Raw genomic sequence first — 21,239 nt, 5'->3', positions numbered from 1 at the left:
GATATTTTGGACTTCAGCTCCCATAACTCCTCACTATTGGCCATGCTGGCTGTGGGTGATGGGAATTGTAGTCCACAAAATCAGAAGGGCACTACATTGGCAACCCTGAGCTAGAGACTCAGTCCATTTTTGTCAGTTTCACATGCTGTTCATTCATCAATCTGCCAAGCCCAATTTCCACATGAAGGGTTTTCCAAACAACAATGGAAATTTGTCCTGAAATACATAGGTGTTCATCTATATTTTATCTCAATGCATTCATTTCTAAACATACCTCATCGTCAAATATACATTAAATACTTTTCTGAGCCAAGAATTGTGTGATAGAGTTCAGATAAACCATAAACGGGGCCTGGTAGAGAATGAACAGATAAAGTTAAGAATAAACTGATGGCACAGTGATTAACGGAGTGTCCCTTCAGTTGGGATTCAGTATATGGATATTAGCAGTGGCCATGAAAAATCAATGTGGAGTGAAAACTCACCAGGGCAGTTTCAGGAACGACCGTGATGGGCAGTTTCAAGTAGTTTTGAGCGGCCGAGCTTTGAGCTGTGAACGTTGCAGTGCTGAAAGAACACCCAGTGATTATGGACTGTGTATATCCAGGGGTGGGGGTGGGGAGGTATAAATGAGAAGGGACAGTCTAGCATCTATACTTTGTTGCCCTCAACAATCCAGCTTAGCTGTGCTGCATCATCGCATCTACTAGTATGTCATCTGGATCCACCAGTTCCTAATTCTTTGCTCAGAAAACATTGGACTCTTGGTACCATCTTCCTCTGCTCCCCCTTCTTAGGGCTGTGAATGTCCACTGTCTGAAACCTTCAAGAGCTTTAATGTAGACTAGTGGCTCCCAGAACATTTCTGTACATTTTACCGCTTTAAAATTGTGATGATGTTGGTGGACCACTTAAGGATTTTTCTGCCTCCTGTAGCAATTGAAATGGGAAGTGCTAGATGCTTTTTCATTGTATTTCTATTGCTCATTTTATTTTTTATATTGTAATACAATAAAATACAATGTTAGAAAGAAAAGAAGCATTAAGAACACAATTAGAAATCAATATGTATATTTAATGTGGATGTTCCACGGAACAGCTGAATGAAGCAACTTGTGATCCACAGGCCAGTTTGGGAACCCCTGGCGTAGACAATATTCATCTAGATAAGGGTTGGCAAACCTTTTCTGGCTGGTGGGCCTTATCTCCTTATCTCCCCACCCTGGTGGGCCAAATTTGACAGGTGGGTGGGGTCTCCCACCTATCACTTGATGTAATTGTGCTGTTCAGGTGATGCTGTGCTTTGAAGCACCGATTGCTGGGACTTCAAAGTGCAGTGCAGGGCTGTTTGAAAGCCCTTTTGCAAACAGCCCCAGGCTGCTGGTTTTCAGAGGTTCAAAATGATGTGCAGCCCTGCACTGATCGTTGTACCTGTGGTTTTCAGAGGTTCAAAGAACAGCACTGGGACAGACTATCAATAAAAAAGGGGGGGTCCACTGCAACCACTGCTAAAATAGAGCTTTCCCTCCTCCCTTTCAACAGCAGTTTCAATGGTAACCTCCTGGAGCAAGACATATTCATAAAAACGGCAACAACTTGCCCCCCCCAAGCAAGCTCAACAACTTTTGTGTCCGGATTTTCACTTTGATATATGGCAACCATAGTATAAGGCAGCTTATAATCGGTACCAAGTACAGTAATTCCAAGTCTTCCGAGGGCTGCTACCTACCCAGAGAACTCTCAAAACCTGACACCTCCTCTCCTCACTCCAGACGTCCACTCCTATCATCTCCCAGACCGCTCAAGACTCTCATTCCTAGCACTTGGGCAATGCCATCCTACCTGGAGGTAAAGCTGTCACTCCCTAAAGCTGCTGTGAAGGTTGCGTTGAGTAGGGTGCTCTCTCCTGGGTTTAGGAATTTTTTGGGTGGTGTAAAGCTGCTCAGGAGACCCTGGTCATCCCAGACTTCAAAAGAGAATGAAGCTGCTTGCCCACTGTTCACCACCAGGGCAGAGACCTCCAGGCTCTCACCAGGCAACATTGCATCTGGAGACAAAGGAAGAAATGTTCGCAATTGTTAAGTATATTGGTGTAACTCACATTGAAATGGAAAATGCCTGTATGTATATTGCTGAAGGTTTAACTGGAAAATTCCATTGGGCAATATTGAAGCTAAGAAGAGCTCTCTGAGAGCCTAGATGGGTTAATACTTAACTGTTGGTGTTCTCTGTTAGCTCTCGCTTGGTGTTTAACTTTAGATCATGTGAGAGAGGTATTCAGTTGCAAATCTCCACTTTGGGGAGTTGGCCATTGAGTTTTTCTCTGGAAGCCACAGGGAACAAAGGATGTGGTCTCCTGAAGAGAAAACAGCTCCGGGCTAATGGAGTCTGTGTGGTGAGAGACAGACCTCTGGTTTTAGGTCTGTTTGGAATTATTTCATTTTTTTAAGAAGGTGGAAACTATGCTGGACGTGCACATGATATTATACGACTAATCTGAATTTATCGTTATTTGTTCTTTTGTTTGTTTTGAAGCAAGTTCTGTCTAGTAAAGCTTCTGAATCATATTTATGGGCCTGGACCATTTTTATTCAAAGAGAAGTCAGTTTTTATGCATCCTCCTGCTTCAAAGCTGTGCAATATTAATATCTGCAATAGTAATGTAGACAGCTATCAGCTTTTGGATGGTGGTAGCAGCAAGGAAACACCACCGCTATTGGTAGCAGCGAGGAAGCACCTGAGGTGTGTGCATGTTGCAGATTGCCTTGGATCTATTCTGCTTTATTATAGGTCCTGTGATGCTTCTCCAGCGTTACCACATTCTATCTGCTGCTGGCTTGTTGACTGACCCAGAAACTCCAGCGGGTGCAGAATGCCGTGGCGAGACTCCTTATGGGGTCTTTGCTGCGAGATCATATTCATCCGGTACTATACCAGCTACACTGGCTCCCGGTGGAGTACAGGATCAGGTTTAAGGTGCTGGTTTTAACATTTAAAGCCTTATACGGCCTAGGACCCTCGTACCTACGGGACCGCCTCTCCTGGTATGTCCCACAGAGAAATTTACGGTCTGCAAATAAAAACATCCTAAAGATCCCAGGCCACAGAGAGGTTAGGCTGGCCTCAACTAGAGCCAGGGCTTTCTCGGCCGCGGCTCCAATCTGGTGGAATGCTCTGTCACAAGAGACTAGGGCCCTGTGGGACTTGACATCTTTCCGCAGGGCCTGCAAGACAGAGCTGTTCCACCAGGCCTTTGGTCAGGCCGCAGCCTGACCCCCTCCTCTGGCAATCTGCACAGAATTTTGCTTGATGGTTGCCATTAATTTGATTTTAATTAATTTTATAATGAATGTTTTTAGAATGTTGGACTATTTTGATTGTTGTTAGCCGCCCTGAGCCCAGCTTCGGCTGGGGAGGGCAGGATATAAATAAAATTTATTATTATTATTATTATTATTATTATTATTATTATTATTATTATTCCATTGCAATGGGAAAGGGGGAGAGAACCACACTCACTCTCTTGGTTTGGCAGGGGCACAATCTGGACGGACTCTGTGCTGATGGGATAACTGGTGACTCGTGAAAAGGGAAGGTTCCCTGGAGACAGGCCTTCCACAGTCAGCAGGGTAGTCTAAAAGATAATGGAGAAAGAACAATTGCTATGGATCTGTTACAGCACAGCTGTGGAATCTGTGGCCTTCCAGAAGTTATTCGACTACATCTCGCCTCACCCTTGACTTTGGAGCCATGTTGGCTGGGGCTGATGGGAGTTGTAGTCCGGTAGCATCTGGAGGGTTCTCCCATTCCTGCTTTACTCTGATGATGATGATGATTTCAATTTATATACCGCCCTTTATCAAAAGATCCCAGGGAGGTGTGCAACATTATAGAACCCATTTTTATAGAACGGAAATGGTTTATTGAATATTTGCAAACAAGTTGTAAGCAGTTAAGGACATTGGCAAAATAATAACCTTTGGTTTTATAAGAGTATGTATTTACAGGAGATGAATAAATGAACAAATTAAGTTGGATATGCAGAAAATATTAAAAAATAAATTTAAGGAACCGCAGAAAGAGGGGGAAGAAAGTCAAGTTCTGAAATGTTAAAATGGCTGTGCAATTATTGAAATGTATAAACCTGAAAATCGTAAGCAAAATATTTTAAAAAGAACCCGTTTTATGGAGCATCAATAATAAAACATAATAACAGACAGCATAATTATAAAATATTTATAATAACAACCATCCCCTCAGCTTTAACAGGCCATAGATTGTTTAATGGCCAAAGGCCTGGGTAAAGAGGAATGTTTTTGCCTGGTGCCTGAAGACATGTAATGAAGGTGCCAGGCAAGGCTCTCTGGGGAGAGCATTCAACAGTCAGGGGGCCACCACAGAAAAGGCCTGTTGTCATGTTGCCATAGTCTGAACCTGCTGCGGCCTGGGAACTTCTAAAGTGAGCAAGTGTCAGGAGCAAGGAGAAGGGGCAACTGCTTCTCCTTGGCCCCCACTCCCTCTCAGTAACGGAACGGATTGGGCTCCAGGAAGGGGTGGCCCAATACGTTTTGCTTCTTGAGGCAAAGGGCAAGATGGTGACTCCCTCCATATAGAAAAGCCCAACAGATTGGCAGATAAAACTTACTTCAACACGGGCCACCGAAAAGTGTCCTGCACTGCACCTGAGGGTAGCAGGCTAGTTCATGTATTTATCCGTCTGTTACATTTCTGTCCTGCCCTTACTTCCAAGGAAGCCCAGAGCAGGAAATGGCAGAAAATAAATAAGAAAAAGTAAATCAATCACCTATCCTATTTTACCCTCACAACAACCCTGTGAGGTAAATTAGGTTGAGAGAGAATGCTCCAGGTCACCCAATGAGTTTCACAGCTGAGCAGGGATCATGAACCCTGGTCTCCCAGGTCCTAGCCCAACGCTTTAACCACTACACCACCTTGTCTCAAAGACATCTAAAAACATTTCAAGACACTCACATATCCTCACAGCTAATGATTTCAGGGTTGCCAAGAACTGAACCTTCCAACTGTCAAATTTCAGTGCCCATAGGCGCCAGCTCTAGGGAGCACCCAGAATTTTTTGGGGGATGGGTGCCCACAATGCGGGACTCCAACACGAATTCCAGTTTCTACTGGAAGTCGTGTCAGACCCCGACACAACCTCCCAGATGACGTCCGAAGCCCTGCAAAGCCTCGGAACACGACTTCTGATAGAAACCGGAAGTCACGTTGGAGGTCTTGCAAGGCCTGGGACATGGCCTCCGAGACCTGGCAATATAATAATTTATAATAATATTAATTTATTATTTGTACCCCGCCCATCTGGCTGGGTTTCCCCAGCCACTCTGGACGGCTTCCACAGAGACAAAAAATACACTAAAATGTCACACATTAAAAACTTCCCTGAACAGGGTTGCCTTAAGATGTCTTCTGAATGTCAGGTAGTTGTTTATCGCTTTGGCATCTGATGGGAAGGCGTTCCACAGGGCGGGTGCCACTACCGAGAAGGCCCTCTGCCTGGTTCCCTGTAGCTTTGCTTCTCGCAATGAGGGAACTGCCAGAAGGCCCTCGGCGCTGGACCTCACCGTCCGGGCAGAACGATGGGGGTGGAGACGCTCCTTCAGGTATACTGGGCTTTCAATGTCTCAGAAGTGATATCTGAGACCCTCCGAATGTGGTAGAAACTGGAAGTCGTGTCAGAGGTATTGGAAATGAGGCCCTGGAAGCTCTGCTATGCTGCCGATGCAACCCGACGTCATGGTGTCACGATGTCATGATGTCATGTTACATCATGGGCACCATTGGGCGCCCATAACCTGGAGCCCAAGTCAGCGCTCCTGTCAGTGTCTGTAGCAGTGTTGCCTTGGCAACGCACTTCAGGCCTGGAGGGCTGTGATCAGACCCTGGGCTGGAGATTTCCCCATCTCTTCTTTAGCTAAAAACATGGGAGAGAGAACTTACTGGGTTATCTAAGGAAACAGGGGCAATTGCCCAGGGGCTTTCAAGGGCATCAAAGGCTTGTTTCAAAGAGATGGAATCTATGGGCTTCCCTGATCCAGAGATAGGAACCAGGCGCTGGATCCTAGCACCTTTAGTATCTTCCATCAGCCTCAGGGACACAGTGTAATTTGAGCCTGCAACAAAAATGCAGAAAGTCAGTTTAGTTTCACTGGAGATCCTCTGGTCTTTCTTCCTCCGCTATCAATGCAATGTCCCCACTGAGTTCCTGGGTTTCCCCTCTTGGGACTTATGGTTGCATCCTGAGCTAATTGGGGTACAGTGGTACCTTGGGTTAAGAACTTAATTTGTTCCGGAGGTCCGTTCTTAACCTGAAACTGTTCTTAACCTGAGGTACCACTTTAGCTAATGGGGCCTCCTGTTGCCGCTGTACAATTTCCGTTCTCATCCTGAGGTAAAGTTCTTAACCTGAGGTACTATTTCTGGGTTAGCAGAATCTGTAACCTGGAGTGTCTGTAACCTGAGGTACCACTGTATTTTTCACAGTCTGGAAAGCAGAATTTTCTTTACTGGATATAATGTGTGGTTGGTTTGTACCTCATCTCTGTTGTAGTTTCCTGTGCAGCAACAGCAGAGATTTTAGACTACCCACTTGGCTGGTCACCTGTGGCGAGTAAGACCAAGATAGCAGGTGATCAGGCTCAGAAGCTTTTGCCAACTGAATGAGAGCAGAAAAGGCCACAGCTCAGTGGTAGATGTTCTGCCTCGAATACAGAAGGATTCATCCCTGGTATCTTCAGTTGGAAGGACCTCTGGTTGTAGGTGATGGGAAAGGCCCTTGTGCCAAACCAGGGATGATTAAGGAATTTGACCTTTGTCCAATGTGAAGTACACAGGAACAGCCTTCCTGGATCAGGCTAAGGGCCCACCTGCTCCACTGTACAGTTCTCACAGTGGCTAACCAGAGGCCCATCGGAAGCTTGCAAACAGAACCTGACCACAACAGCAGCTCTCCCCTCCTGCGGTATCTAGCAAATGATGACCATCTGCATCTTTTGGACTAAATGTTAGTATTTCATGCAGCCGGTGCTGCAGATGAGATTGTTGTAAATCACATGCCTGTCTGGGACAAGTCTGGGAAAGGAGGAACATCTTATCTCTTCCGCTGCGGGGACCGTTTCACAGTACTTTTGCGTTTATTTCTGTCTGTTTTGTTCTCTCGGAGCTGGAGAGAACGGGCGCTATTACGCCTTTGTCTGTATATAGTGTGTAAATAAATAGTAGATTAGATCTATGATGTGTGCATAAATCATTTGATTTATGTCGCTGGAGCACCCTGGAGAAGAAGGGACATACCCTTTCCAGTGCTGCGCACATCGGAGGATGCTCGGAGTTCGGGGGGGCTTGCAGGAACCCCCAGGCGTTTTCCCAACACTAAAGTGTAGATCTGAAGCTAGTTTGCAGGATTCTTGATTGGCTCCAATGCATTATCAAAATGTATACAGTGGTACCTCGGGTTACATACGCTTCAGGCTACATACACTTCAGGTTACAGACTCCGCTAACCTAGAAATATTACCTCAGGCTAAGAACTTTGCTTCAGGATGAGAACAGAAATCGTGCTCCAGCGGCGCAGCGGCAGCAGAAGGCCCCATTAGCTAAAGTGGTGCTTCGGGTTAAGAACAGTTTCAGGTTAAGAACGGACCTCTGGAACGAATTAAGTATTTAACCCGAGGTACCACTGTATTTTGAGAGAAAATACATTCAGTAATTCTCTGTACAACTCTTGGAAAAGGATAGGTGCTTTTTTAAGTCTTAAAAAACAACAACATCAGATACTCCTGCCCTCGGTGTGGCTGCTTCAAATCCCGCAAAACGTACCTTCCACAGGTTTTCCCTGGACCGGAAGCACATACTCTTTCTGCTTCTGCATAATCTGGTAGGAAAAGTCAAGCAAGCTCTTGCCTCCGATTTCCACCTCGTAGGAGCCCCTGGGAGACACAGTCATGGTCCACATGCCCCGCTCAGGGATGGGGGACACCTTCACAATCTTGTGGCTGGCTGTGTTGATCACTGTGTGAGTGGACGGCGAGACACCTGCCACAGGATGACACCAAGACAGACAAGGCTGCAGGAGATGGAGAGATGCCTGACCCTCAGAGCTCTCTCCAGCCACTCCCTTCTCTTCAGACAACACCCCTCACTGCCCCTGCTTTGCACCTGCCTTGAGTGTTTGTGCAATGTCCTTGAATTGTGATGATGTCCCTTGCTGGTCTGGTTGGAAGATAGGGAGGCGTGTATGATTGACTAGGCTGCTGTAGGTAACATTTCCACTCATTGCTCCACACACTATTGTTTTGTAGGCCTTTGAAGGTTGCTGTCCATAGCTGTCAACTTACAGTTTTGAAAATATGGGACCAGAAGCCTCAAAAATAAGGGATCAGCAGTCAAAATAAGGGATTTTCCAAGCACAAGTATGTTCAACTTCTAAGCCCCTCCGAGCCAAAGGCAGAAAGCCCAGCCAGCAGCCAAACGAAGCCTCAAGCGGTGGTTCCCACAGCGCAGCAACCTGGCAAAGGGGATGCAGCAAGGAAAACCACCGTCACCTCTCCACTGGGAAGCGCTGAGCAAAGGTGAGTCCGCAGGCAACGTGGCCAACTTGATCGGCACAAGGCATGCAAGCTCCACCCCCCAGTCGTTCTTAGACTCCTTATTGGGTGAACAACGCAGCCAAGCAACACAGTTGGAGCCTCCCTCCTCCCTGGCCGGGAGGGAGGGAGAGGAGCTGCTTCCTTTGAAACCCGGGAAATTTAAGGGACATCATCAATAAGGGACAGCAGTGGAACACGGAGCTGGGATACGGGACTTTCCCGCCAAATAAGGAACAGTCGACAGCTATGTGGCTGTCACAGACTAGTTGGACACAGAAGAATGTTGGGAAGGACCAGTCAGGGAACCCCCAAGAGAAGAAGGCTCAGAGCCCGGGGAGAGGTGGTGGGACCATGATGAGTGGTTCAGAGGGAGAAGATTAGGAAGAGGCGGTGTCGGATGCTGAGAAAGTAACAGGGATTGGTGAGCTGGGAGAGTCTGTGGCAGAGAGAAGCCCAGCATCAGAGGCAGAAACTGAAGCAGGAGAGGAGGAAGGCAGAGAGGCAGAGATGAGTCTGGCTGGGGAAGAGGCACAGGTGTCTCCCCATCCTGCTGCAACAAACTCCCCTCCCCACTGGTCTCCCAGACCCAGGAGAGGCATGAAAAGAGCAGAGGAGAGATTGGTGACTTGCAGGCGCAGTCTCTGATTGCTTCTTGGGGGGCAAGACCTACCGGAGGTGAGTTGCTATGCTCACTAGGCCTGACACTCCTGTTTTTGCTAATAAAGAGTTAACTCTAACTTGCCTGGTGTGATTTACTGCTGGCTTGCTTATGACAGTGGCTTAGAAGGGCAACCCTCCGGCTGTAAAATGTTCCCCATCCCTGATGTAGAGGATGGTGACTTACACGGGAATCAGAATTCTAGCCCCTGCCCCCAGTTATACACCTGCAGGAAAGCTCTCTGCTTCATCCTCTGCATTATAACAAATTGTACCTGAAGGCTGCAGTAGAAAAACGGTGAATCCTGAGGCGCTTAAGCTCTTGACGGAGACAGTGATTTCTGTGAGGGTCTCATCCACAGGGAAAGAGAGCTGAGATCCATCCAATTGCTTATGGACCACTTTGACAGGGGCAGCATTCAGAGACAGCTCCATGATGCCCAAGACCCGGCCGAGTTCACCTTTGGTGGTCTTCACATAGAAGCCTCCGGAATATGCAGCTAGTTGTTCATAGATGTTAGCATAACTTCTCCTGGAAGCCTCTTCAGCAGCACCTGTGGAGAAGAAGGATGGAGTTTTGTCTTGAAACCTGGCCTCCTCCCTTTCTCTGTTCACAACAGTGTGGGAATGTTCAGGGATGCAGGAGAGGATATATCGTTTGATTATAGCTTTTCCAACTTGTGTAAACAAGTTCATAATTTACCAGAGTAACATTCCCCTTTTTAAACTCACAGCGGATGCGTTTGCTCAGGCTCGCTAAAGCCTCTATAATAACTGTTCTGGTATTTCCCCCTTATTCCCTCAGAAAAGATAAGACATGACACAGTCTCCTGTAAAAGTATAAAAAGAGTTTACTCACGCACATTCTGTTCACAATCAGATCCCAGAAGGCAGACTTATCTTAGAAAAGTAACATATACCTGGAAACTATCTCATAAGGAGACAATTCCTTTGTTCTCTCTTGGCTGGAGGCCAAGAGAGCATCTTTGGCTAAGCAGATGTTGCTTCTTCAATGCATGTAATCAAAGAGATAGATGGCTGCCCTGCCCTGTGCTTTTGTCGTTACCTGCACAGGTGAGGCCATGCCCACCTCTAGTCACATGCAGAGGAAGTCTGTCCCAGCCCAGCAGGAAACAGGAAGTTTACCTGCTCCCCATGTGTAAACATGTTCACTCTAGGAATCTTGTACTTGACTGCTCTTGTGTTTCACATCCCACAAGCAGGAAAGGCAAACCACAGCTTTTGGCAGCAGTTGCTTATAATAATTACACAATATAAGATGGGTCTGGTTCTGAATGATCTCCCAAAGGTCCTGCCCAAATTTTGTGACACTGGTTGTAGAAAGAGGCCGCTAAAGAAAGTCAAACCAATTGGACCCCGACTGATTGTCATGATTGCTATGTACTGCCCCCTTTGTTGGAGGCAATATGTGTCTGAATGCCAGCTGCTGGGAATCACAATAGGTAATAAAGGTCCTGTTGCTTGTGTGCTTCCCATAGGCATCTGGTCAGTGTGAGAGCAGGATGCTACCCTAGATGGGCCATCTGCATGACCCAGCAGCACAGCTCTTGTGACCTCATGAGTCCAGCAGATTCTCCTTGGCTGCAAGGATGGGCTATTGCACAACTGAAAAGATGGTCAGGTTCAGGAGATCTGTTGTCACCAGAGCAAATAGTTGGGGATCGTTCTGGAAGGGGGCAGGCTTTCCCTTCCTTTGCCCTCCCCTGTGGGAGGGCATATCACTGAGATGTCTGTGTGGGCACAAAAAAGGGCAACAGACAGGGATTCCTGGCACTGAGTCTGGAAAGAGACATAAGACTTCATTTGTAGCACCCTAGAAATGGGATAAATGCAAGAAAGCAAAGTGGCTGTCCAACGAAGCCTTATAGTTAAAGCTATGGTTTTCCCAGTAGTGATGTATGGAAGTGAGAGCTGGACCATAAAGAAGGCTGATCGCAGAAGAATTGATTTTTGAATTATGGTGCTGGAGGAGACTCTTGAGAGTCCCATGGACTGCAAGAAGATGAAACCTATCCATTCTTAAGGAAATTAGCCCTGAGTGCTCACTGGAAGGACAGATCCTAAAGCTGAGGCTCCAATACTTTGGCCACCTCATGAGAAGAGAAGACTCCCTGGAAAAGACCTTGATGTTGGGAAAGATGGAGGGCACAAAGAGAAGGGGACGACAGAGGACGAGATGGTTGGACAGTGTTCTCGAAGCTACCAGCATGAGTTTGACCAAAGTGTGGGTGGCAGTGGAAGACAGGAGTGCCTGGGATGCTCTGGTCCATGGGGTCATGAAGAGTAGGACATGACTAAATGACTAAACAACAAAAGAAATGGGATGCAGGTGGCACTGTGGTCTAAACCACAGAGCCTTGGGCTTGCTGATCGGAAGGTCAGCAGTTCCAATCCCTGCGATGGGGTGAGCTCCCATTGTTCGGTCCCAGCTCCTGCCAACCTAGCAGTTTGAAAGCACGCAGTGCCGGTAGATAAATAGGTATCGCTCTTGTGGGAAGGTAAACAGCATTTCTGTGCGCTGCTCTGGTTCGCCAGAATCGGTTTAGTCCTGCTGGCCACATGACCCGGAAGCTGTCTGCCGACAAACGCTGGCTCCCTCGGCCTTTAAAGCAAGATGAGCGCACAACCCCAGAGTCGTCCACGACTGGACCTAATTGTCAGGGGTACCTTTACCTTTACTAGAAACCTAATGGGAGCGCAGGATCTGTTGTTATGTGAGTGCAGTGAACCTTTGCATTATATGCTCAGCCTGCGTATATGTGTAAAGAAGCAAACAAGCCACACAAACAATCCCAATTAGCCTCATTCAAAGGAAACCAACCCAGATTATGCTGTGGAACTCCTTAAATCTCAGCGTTCAGATTGCATTGTGCATGAGCATGACACTATATATCAGTCACTTCAAGCAATAATCCTCTAGATGGCGGCCAATGCAACAGAAAACAAGACAATATAAAAAGACATCCAGGCTCACATCCAGACAACTTGGGATGCTCCCACATTCCTTACTGCAAGCAGTCTATTATTATTATTATTATTTGGCACCATAGCATCAAATCCACTTAAGATTCTTGAAATATACTCAGAGTCGCAAAGTGATTTCATGCTCTTTATTCAGCTCATAGTGGTGAGGAGGAATGAATGAAAGTCCCCTCAAGTATCTGCTTTATATACATTATTTGAACAATGGGCTGCACATGATTGGCTAATTCCGGAATTCTACTGTAAGCCAATCAGGTTGTGGATTCACTTCTATCTGGAGCATGATTGGGTGGTTCCTGCTAACCAATCATCCTGCTGCATTGTTCTAGGACCAATCAGACTGCTGCATTCTGAATCCTATTGTTCTAGGACCAATCAGACTGCTGCCTTTTGGAGCCTATTGTTCTAGGACCAATCAGACTGCTGCAGTTTGGATCCTATTCAACTCAGTACATAACAATTCTGAACTAGCAGGCATCCCTCCCACCCCAAAAAAGCAAAAAAGCAGGTATATGGAAGTGGTCCAAGATACAAACAAACCATAATGATAAACCAGGCAACAACAATGACAGAAACAATTGGCAGCTCTGGCACAATACAGTGGTTCATTGGTTCTTGAATGTGTAATCTGTTCCAGAAGTCCGTTTGACTTCCAAAACATTCAAAAACCAAGGTGTGGCTTCCGATTGGCGCAGGTGCCCCTGAAACATGAGCCGACAACCACATCGGATGTTTGGCTTCTGAAAAATGTTTGCAAACCAGAGCACTTACTTCCAGGCTTCTGGTGTTCGGAAGCCAATTTGTTTGTCAGCTAGGTCGTTCGAGAACCAAGGTTCCACTGTGAAATATACTTGGAATCGAACGCCAACTCAGTACATAACACACTGTATTGCAAAAGGACCAGAAAACAAAACAGAACATGCATGCTTTGCATGCGAAAAGCCTAAAATTCAGTCCCTGGGATGTCCAGGCAGGGCTCCTCTGGAAGTCCTGGAAAGCTGCTCTCAGTCAGTGACACACCTGAGTCAGGTGGACCAGTGACCTGACTCTGCATAAGGCTGCTTCCACATATTTCTATATATGAAGCCCTGGCTCACTTGGAGGACATGCTCACTTTGGTTGCTCTAGCATGGCTGGGAAAACTGTGGCCCTCCAGATGTTGCTGCTCTGCAGCTCCCATCAATCCTGATCATTGTCCCTGCTGGCTGAAGCTGCTGGGAGCTGGAGTCGAGCAAGTTCTGCAGGGCCACAGGTTCCCTGCGATAGGAAAAAAGAACAACATCTTCAACATGCCCCTGCCTTATCCACGCTTCATATATTACGGAGGCAGCATGGGATTGGATCACACAGATGGTCTTGTATTGAACAAATTTCCCCATAGCCATTACAGACTAGGAATTCCATGCAGGCAAGTCAGTGGGAAGATGAAGGAGGGGCAGATCTCTCCAATCTTCTTCCACCTGCCCAGTTGGTTTCAGTGCTGGCTACAAAGGAAGAGAAAAACACCCCTCCTGTCCTGCCCTTTCACCAGCCTATCTGGGATGAGCACCACCCCTTTAAAGAGCAGTAACTTTGGGTTAAACCACAGAGCCTAGGGCTTGCTGATCAGAAGGTCGGCGGTTCGAATCCCCGCGATGGGTTGAGCTCCCGTTGCTCGTCTCTGCTCCTGCCGACCTAGCAGTTCGAAAGCACGTCAAAGTGCAAGTAGATAAATAGGTACCTCTCCGACGGGAAGGTAAACGGCGTTTCCATGCACTGCTCTGGTTCGCCAGAAGTGGCTTAGTCATGCTGGCCACATGACCCGGAAGCTGTACGCCAGCTCCCTCGGCCAATAAAGTGAAATGAGCGCCGCAACCCCAGAGTCAGCACGACTGGGCCTAATGGTCAGGGCTCCCTTCACCTAACTTTTGTGGGCTGATTACAAAGGAGTCGTCCCCAGTTCACTAACATGGCTGTTGGGCCACAGGCCACCTCATTTTCTCCCCCATTTTCTGTTCCTATTGTGGATATTTCACCCCTCCCATTGTGAGAACCTCATGATGTTTTCAGAAGGCAGGGGGAGGAATCTGCTCACTGCTTCTTCCGCTCCAGCCTGACTCTGTGGGAGTCTGAGTGCTATCTGTGTAGAGATAAGATGGCTGCATAAGAAACTGTAACACTCATGCAGTCTAGAATAATCCATTAATCTTTAGTTTTTAGTTTATTTTGGTTTGCAGTAGCTGTAATAGAATAAAGAAGTTACACTTCAGAGCCATCGTTCGTGTGATTCATAATCTGCTGTGCTCTGCTGACTTTGGTGCTCACAGCTCAAAGTTGCTTGTCGAGGTCCCCAAGCCACCCCAAATAACTCGCACATCACACGTAATTTTTGTTTAAGGTTTTTGGCATAATTTTGGCCACAACTTTATGAAAATACAAAAAATGTGAGTGGTTGCTTAGGCACTGGTTGCGACTATCTGCCCCCCAGCGGGGGGACAGACTGACATTCCGCAAGTTTGCGAAAGTCAGAAAAGGGGAATACATTTTTGGGATAGCGACGGAGCAGGGAACCTGCCCTCAGCCCTCCCCAAATGCAACCAGGGGCTCTTGCGTGGCCCTAGCCCCTTGACAGGGTTCGGGCAAAAGCAATGGTGAGCCCCTATATTCCTTTAACGGAATACCTTTGCAGCAGCAGCATTAGAGGGGCAGGCACAGCCAATCCATGCCCCTCAACCAACCAAACCATAAACCAGTGCCTAACCGCAACCTTACAAGTTGTGACGATTTGCTACACAGTAGGCAAAAACCAAATGGCACCAGCCAATCAGCCAGGTGGACAAAATTCCTACCGGGCCCCTGCCCCAAGGCAGACGACCCCATGACAAGCATAGCAAGGTCAACGCGAACAACCCTAAATATAGGGAGGGGGGACGGGCAATCTGATGCACGGAGCGAAAAGAGGAAGCTCTACTCTTCGTGCAGGGAGTTTTAACATTTTTGGCTGTCAATCACAAAATGGCAACATTAATTTCTTCCCAACAACAAAGGAAGCCCAATCACAGCAGTGGCCAATGACCAATTAGCCCGCCCCACAACTTTGGAGTGTCTTATCGGCCCCCACCGCAACACGTGCTCTCCATGAAGGAGAACACGCTTTGTGAGTCCGTTGCACTTAGACCTGCTCTCACGCAGTGGAAGGTCTCTGGAAGTGCCTTCCCAGCTCGCCTGGCCCAGTCGGGGCAGAAGAGGTTGAGCCCAGTCGTTGGCACCGGCTCAAAGGCGAAGCTGACACATATTACTTGCCAGGATTTACGTACCTCTGCGCTTCCGGCTGGAACAATAACCCGTGAGAGCAAAGTTCACCACAGACTTAGAGGAATCAATCAGGACGGTGACTTTATCTTTCAGGTATTCGTCTTTAGCTCCAGCATCAGTAAAGGTGAAGATCTCAGACCTGGAGAAGATGAAAAGGGATCTTATGGAAGAGGGTTGAACAGTATGCTGTACAGGGAGGCGAGCAATTTGTTGGATAAGCCGCCTCACCTACTGACCTAGATAAGCACCTACGGGACTGCCTCTCCTGGTATGCCCCACGGAGGACCTTAAGGTCCATAAATAGCAACACCCTAGAGGTCCTGGGCCCTAAGGAAGTAAGATTAGCCTCAACCAGAGCAGGGCCTTCTCAACACTGGCTCCGGCCTGGTGGAACTCTCTGCCTCATGAGACCAGGGCCCTGCAGGATCTGATTTCTTTCCGCAGGGCCTGTAAGACAGAGTTGTTCCACCTGGCCTTTGGCTTAGAATCAGTTTGATTCCCTCCCCCTCTTTCTTTTTCCTTTCTCCTCCTGTGAAGAGGCTGCATCCTAATGTTTTAATGTTGTATCTTAATCTTTTAAATTGTATTTTAATCAACTTGTTTTTATTATTGGTTGTTAGCCGCCCTCAGCCCGGTCTTGGCTAAGGAGGGCGGGGTATAAATAAAATTATTATTATTATTATTATTATTATTATTATTATTATTATTATTATTATACAACCAACATGCTGAAGTCTAATAAATGTATGAAGGGGTTAGGACCATAGTGTAAGGTACCCTGCCAGGCTTAACTAGGCCATTCCTCCTAACCTTTGGAGAAACGGTTATCAAGCCTTGGTTCTTCCCATTCCACCATGTGAATACTACCAGTAAGGAGGTCTAAGCTGGATGCTTCAAGCTGGACTACTGTAATAAGCTCTATGTGGGGCTACCTTTGAAGGTGACCTGGAAACTACAACTAATCCAGAATGCGGCAGCTAGACTGGTAACTGGGAGAGGCCCTCGAGACCACATAACACCGGTCTTGAAAGACCTACATTGGCTCCCAGTATGTTTCCGAGCACAATTCAAAGTGCTGGTGCTGACCTTTAAAGCCCTAAACGGCCTCGGTCCAGTATACCTGAAGGAGCATCTCCACCCCCATTATTCAGCCCAGACACTGAGGTCCAGTTCCGAGGGCCTTCTAGCGGTTCCCTCGCTGCGAGAAGCCAAGCTACAGGGAACCAGGCAGAGGCTTTCTTGGTAGTGGCACCCGCCCTGTGGAACGCCCTCCCATCAGATGTCAAAGAGAACAACAACTACCAGACTTTTAGAAGACACCTGAAGGCAGCCCTGTTTAGGGAAGTTTTCAATGTTTAATGTTTTGTTGTGTTTTTAATATTCTGTTGGGAGCCGCCCAGAGTGGGCGGGGTATAAATAATACCATTATTATTATTATTATTATTATTATTATTATTATTATTATTATTACTATTACCATGTGGCTTAATCAAGCCATCAGTGTTTCTGTACAAATAATTCAGAAACATTTACCACTTTGGAACCTAAGTTTGGAAAGAAAGAAAGAAATCCAAGGCATAAGGGATTTAAGAGAGCACCAGACTTCTGGGTACTCAAGCCAAGGTGGTAGTAGGACTGGAGGAACAAGGGTAACAAGAAGATTTGTTTCGGGAATAAGGGAAGGAAGGGCAGACCGTGGCAAGCTGTGCTCCAAAGCCAACTTCAGACCGCTTAGTGCCAACTCTGGGCAGTCACCACCGCCATCAGCTTTGAGCTTAGAGATGAAGGACCTAAACTCATCCACGTCATGAGTCTCTTGGACTGGACCAACACCTGCAGGGATACATATGAGATGGACAGAGTTGTGAAGACATGAACCGAACGCTGTAGATACAGACATACCCCAAGCCAGGGGTAGCCAATATTACACCCTCCACGTTGGACTACAATTCCCACCAGCCCTGACCATTTGCTGTGCTGGCTAGGACTGATGGGAGTTGTAGTCTAACAATATCTGGAGAGAAGAAGAAGAGTTTGGATTTGATATCCCACTTTATCACTACCCAAAGGAGTCTCAAAGCGGCTAACATTCTCCTTTCCCTTCCTCCCCCACAACAAACACTCTGTGAGGTGAGTGGGGCTGAGAGACTTCAGAGAAGTGTGACTGGCCCAAGGTCACCCAGCAGCTGTGTGTGGAGGAGCGGAGACGTGAACCCAGTTCACCAGATTACGAGTCCACCACTCTTAACCACTACACCACACTGGCACCAGGTTGGCTATCCCTGCTCTCTAGTATTTTATTTATTCAGTTCACTTTCTATCCTTCCCCTTTACGGGAGAATGGGGTCAATAACATTTTAATAATGAAACAAAATACAGTGGATGCTCGGGTTGCGAACGTGATCCGTGCAGGATGCATGTTCACAACCTGTGTCTGCAGACGCGCAGGTTGCAATTCGGTGCTTCTGTGAATGCGCAAAGCGCGATTCAGCGCTTCTGCGCATACACGACCACCAAATCCTGGAAGTAACCTGTTCCGGTACTTCTGGATTTCCGTGGTCCATAACCCGAAAAAATGCAACCTGAAGCAGCTGTAACCCAAGGTATGACTGTATACATTAAAAATACCTGTCACAATTATGGTGCAATTCAGGGGCATATCAGTAGTGCTGCGCCCCCTTCTATCTATGAACAGTGATAGAAGCAAAAGCTGCAAGCAAGAAGCTTCGACTTCAGTTGTCCTGAAAAACCTCAAAGCATTCAGGAAGTCTGCACTGGACAGCCTAAAGTTGGAGCTATTATTATTATTATTATTATTATTATTATTAAAAAACAGTGCCACAAAACAATTCTGAGAAACAGGAGGGCAACACAGAAAACTTTTGATTACAGGGTAACTTCACATTTGATCTGTACTGCTTTGTACCACTTTTGATTGCTGTCTTTCGATGTCATGGTTGTTTTTATAACACTTCTCATTGTTCCGTTCCCAAGCTGTCCTGAATTTTTTATTTATTTATAGAAGGGCAGCATAGCAATTATTCAAATTTATCATTCCCTGGGCTCCTTCAAGATGACGTTTGGGATATAAATGCAGCCGCCGCCACCAGCTACGACTCTCCCCTTCTCGTTGCACTCCAACTCCCATCAGCACCCCAGCCACCAAGGGCCAATGGTGAGGGATGATGGGAGTTGTAGTCTCTGATAAAACCTGGAGGGCCACAGTTCCCGTGGGCCCTCACACACTGTTTGGGTTCACTGTGAAGAGTGAGCAAAAAGGATAGCAATTCCAGATCAAGCATAGCTGTCAACCGTCCCTTATTTGGCGGGAAAGTCCCTTATCCCAGCACCATGTCCCGCTGCTGTCCCTTATTGATGATGTCCCTTATATTTCCCGGGTTTCAAAGGAAGCAGCTCCTCTCCCTCCCTCTCTGCCAGCCAGGGAGGAGGGTGGCTCCAGCTGTGTTGCTTGGCTGCGTTGCTCACCCAATAAGGAGTCTAAGAACGACTGAGGGGTGGAGCTTGCATGCCTTGTGCCGATCAAATCGGCCGCGTTGCCTGGGGACTCGCCTTTGCTCAGCGCTTCCCAGCGGAGAGGTGACGGTGGTTTTCCTTGCTGCATCCCCTTTGCCGGGTTGCTGTGCTGTGGGAACCACCGCATGAGGCTTCGTTTGGCTACTGGCTGGGCTTTCTGCCTTTGGCTCAGAGGGGCTCAGAAGTTGAACATACCTGTGCTCTGAAAATCCCTTAATTTGGCTGTTGATCCCTTATTTTCAAGGCTGCTGGTCCCTTATTTTCAAATCTGTAAGTTGATAGCTATAAGACCAAGTGGACTCATTTGGGAGAAATCAACTCTTTTGCTATGCATCCTCACCTGGATCATTGAATGGAACAAGAATGTAGTTAAAGGGTGCATCTGGGGAGCTGGAATACTTTCGGATGAGCTCAATGCAGGTGGTTTGGGCCTGTTTTATGTCATCTGACATGCTGCCGGTTGTGTCTATTACAAAGGTGAGTGAATAGCCTTCCAGGCTGAAAAACTTCTTAAAGGTATCGCTGCCCACCTTGTCCAGGAGGCCGTACCCTAGTGAAATGCAGAGTTAAAACAGGTTATGTCTAGAGCTGGTTTTCAACGTCGTGATATATCGCCAGCAAAATATCTGAAATAAGGATGGAGCTATGTTAGAGGCATTGGCTATTTTTTGTATAGCACACACACAAACACAGTAGGGCTGGGCAAGGTATGGATGCATTGTCAAAAATCGGTTTGAAGTCCAGATCATGGTTTCATAATATTCAACATGGTGATATATTGCAAATCACAATGTTTGTGTGTGCTATGTAAAAAAACACACAACACAATGTGGCTGTGAGGCCAGTCACCACTTCCCTCATGATTCCTTCTGTCCCTTGTTCCTCTGTACTATAAAAGAACAGTTGTAACAATATGTTAAAGGTAAGTAAAAATGTATAGGGACGCGGGTGGCGCTGTGGGTTAAACCACAGAGCCTAGGACTTGCCAATCGGAAGGTTGGTGGCTAGAATCCCAGCGACAGGGTAGGCTCCCGTTGCTCAGTCCCTACTCCTGCCAACCTAGCAGTTCGATAGCATGTCAAAGTGCAAGTGGATAAATAGGTACCGCTCCGGCGGGAAGGTAAATGGTGTTTCCGTGCACTGCTCTGCTTTCGACAGAAGCGGCTTAGTCATGCTGGCCACATGACCCGGAAAAACTGTCTGCGGACAAACGTCGGCTCCCTCGGCCAGTAAAGCGAGATGAGCGCCGCAACCCCAGAGTTGTTCGTGACTGGACTTAACTGTCAGGCGTCCTTTACCTTTACCTTTTTAAAACATGTATCAGTTGAAACCCCTAAGTAGTAGCAGTTGCCAGGACATTACAGTCATGCCTCGGCATCCGAACGCCTTGGGAGTCGAATGTTCTGACTCCCGAACAATCAGAAACTGGAAGTGAGTGTTCTGATTTTCTAATGTTCTTTTGGAAGCCAAACGTCCAATGGGGCTTCTGTGGCTTCCGATTGGCTGCAGGAGCTTCCTACAGCCAATCAGAAGCTGCGCTTTGGAAGTCGAACTGACTTCCAGAATGGATTCTGTTTGACTTTCGTGATACGTCTGTACGCTGTTCACCTCTATGTAAGTTACACCCTTATTTCGGACATCATGATGTTTGTTCACCTTTTAATCATTGCTAACCATGGTTTAACGGGGTGAGCTCCGTTAGCTATTCGAAAGCACGTCAAAGTGCAAGTAGATAAATAGGTACCGCTCCGTCAGGAAGGTAAACGGCATTTCCGTGCGCTGCTCTGGTTCGCCAGAAGCGGCTTAGTCATGCTGGCCCCATGACCCGGAAGCTGTACGCCGGCTCCCTTGGCCAATAAAGCGAGATGAGCGCCGCAACCCCAGAGTCGGCCACGACTGGACCTAATGGTCAGGGGTCCCTTTACCTTTACCTTTAACCATGGTTTAAGGTGACATGCAAAAAGGGCCCATATACCTTAAAAAAATCTGACCCAGGATAAAATCCCTAAAGCATAAAAACAAGGGCAACACATAAGGACAGAAACAAAACACAACAACTGAAGAAAAGAACCACCCAAAACCACAGGAGCTAAAACCACCAACCATGCTACAAGGACTAAAATAAAA

General features: G+C 47.1%; 1 protein-coding gene across 1 annotated transcript in view; it reads right to left on the bottom strand.

Moving 5' to 3' along the window:
- LOC309364391 (von Willebrand factor A domain-containing protein 7-like) overlaps positions 1-21,239 on the bottom strand; it is a 35,605-nt gene that overhangs the window by 3,991 nt on the left and 10,375 nt on the right. The window contains exons 7-15 of the mRNA XM_081901573.1: positions 19,453-19,662; positions 17,273-17,411; positions 15,581-15,717; positions 9,557-9,835; positions 7,855-8,070; positions 5,977-6,149; positions 3,520-3,634; positions 1,843-2,047; positions 486-567 (exon numbers count right to left, since the gene is read on the bottom strand). Of these exons, the coding sequence (XP_081757699.1) occupies positions 486-567; positions 1,843-2,047; positions 3,520-3,634; positions 5,977-6,149; positions 7,855-8,070; positions 9,557-9,835; positions 15,581-15,717; positions 17,273-17,411; positions 19,453-19,662 (1,556 nt within the window). The remainder of the gene's footprint in view (positions 1-485; positions 568-1,842; positions 2,048-3,519; positions 3,635-5,976; positions 6,150-7,854; positions 8,071-9,556; positions 9,836-15,580; positions 15,718-17,272; positions 17,412-19,452; positions 19,663-21,239) is intronic.

This window comes from Podarcis melisellensis (assembly GCF_964234715.1).
Source record: "Podarcis melisellensis genome assembly, chromosome: 2".
Classification (NCBI taxonomy): Eukaryota; Metazoa; Chordata; class Lepidosauria; order Squamata; family Lacertidae; genus Podarcis; species Podarcis melisellensis.
This window is presented reverse-complemented; position numbering and strand designations above follow the sequence as displayed.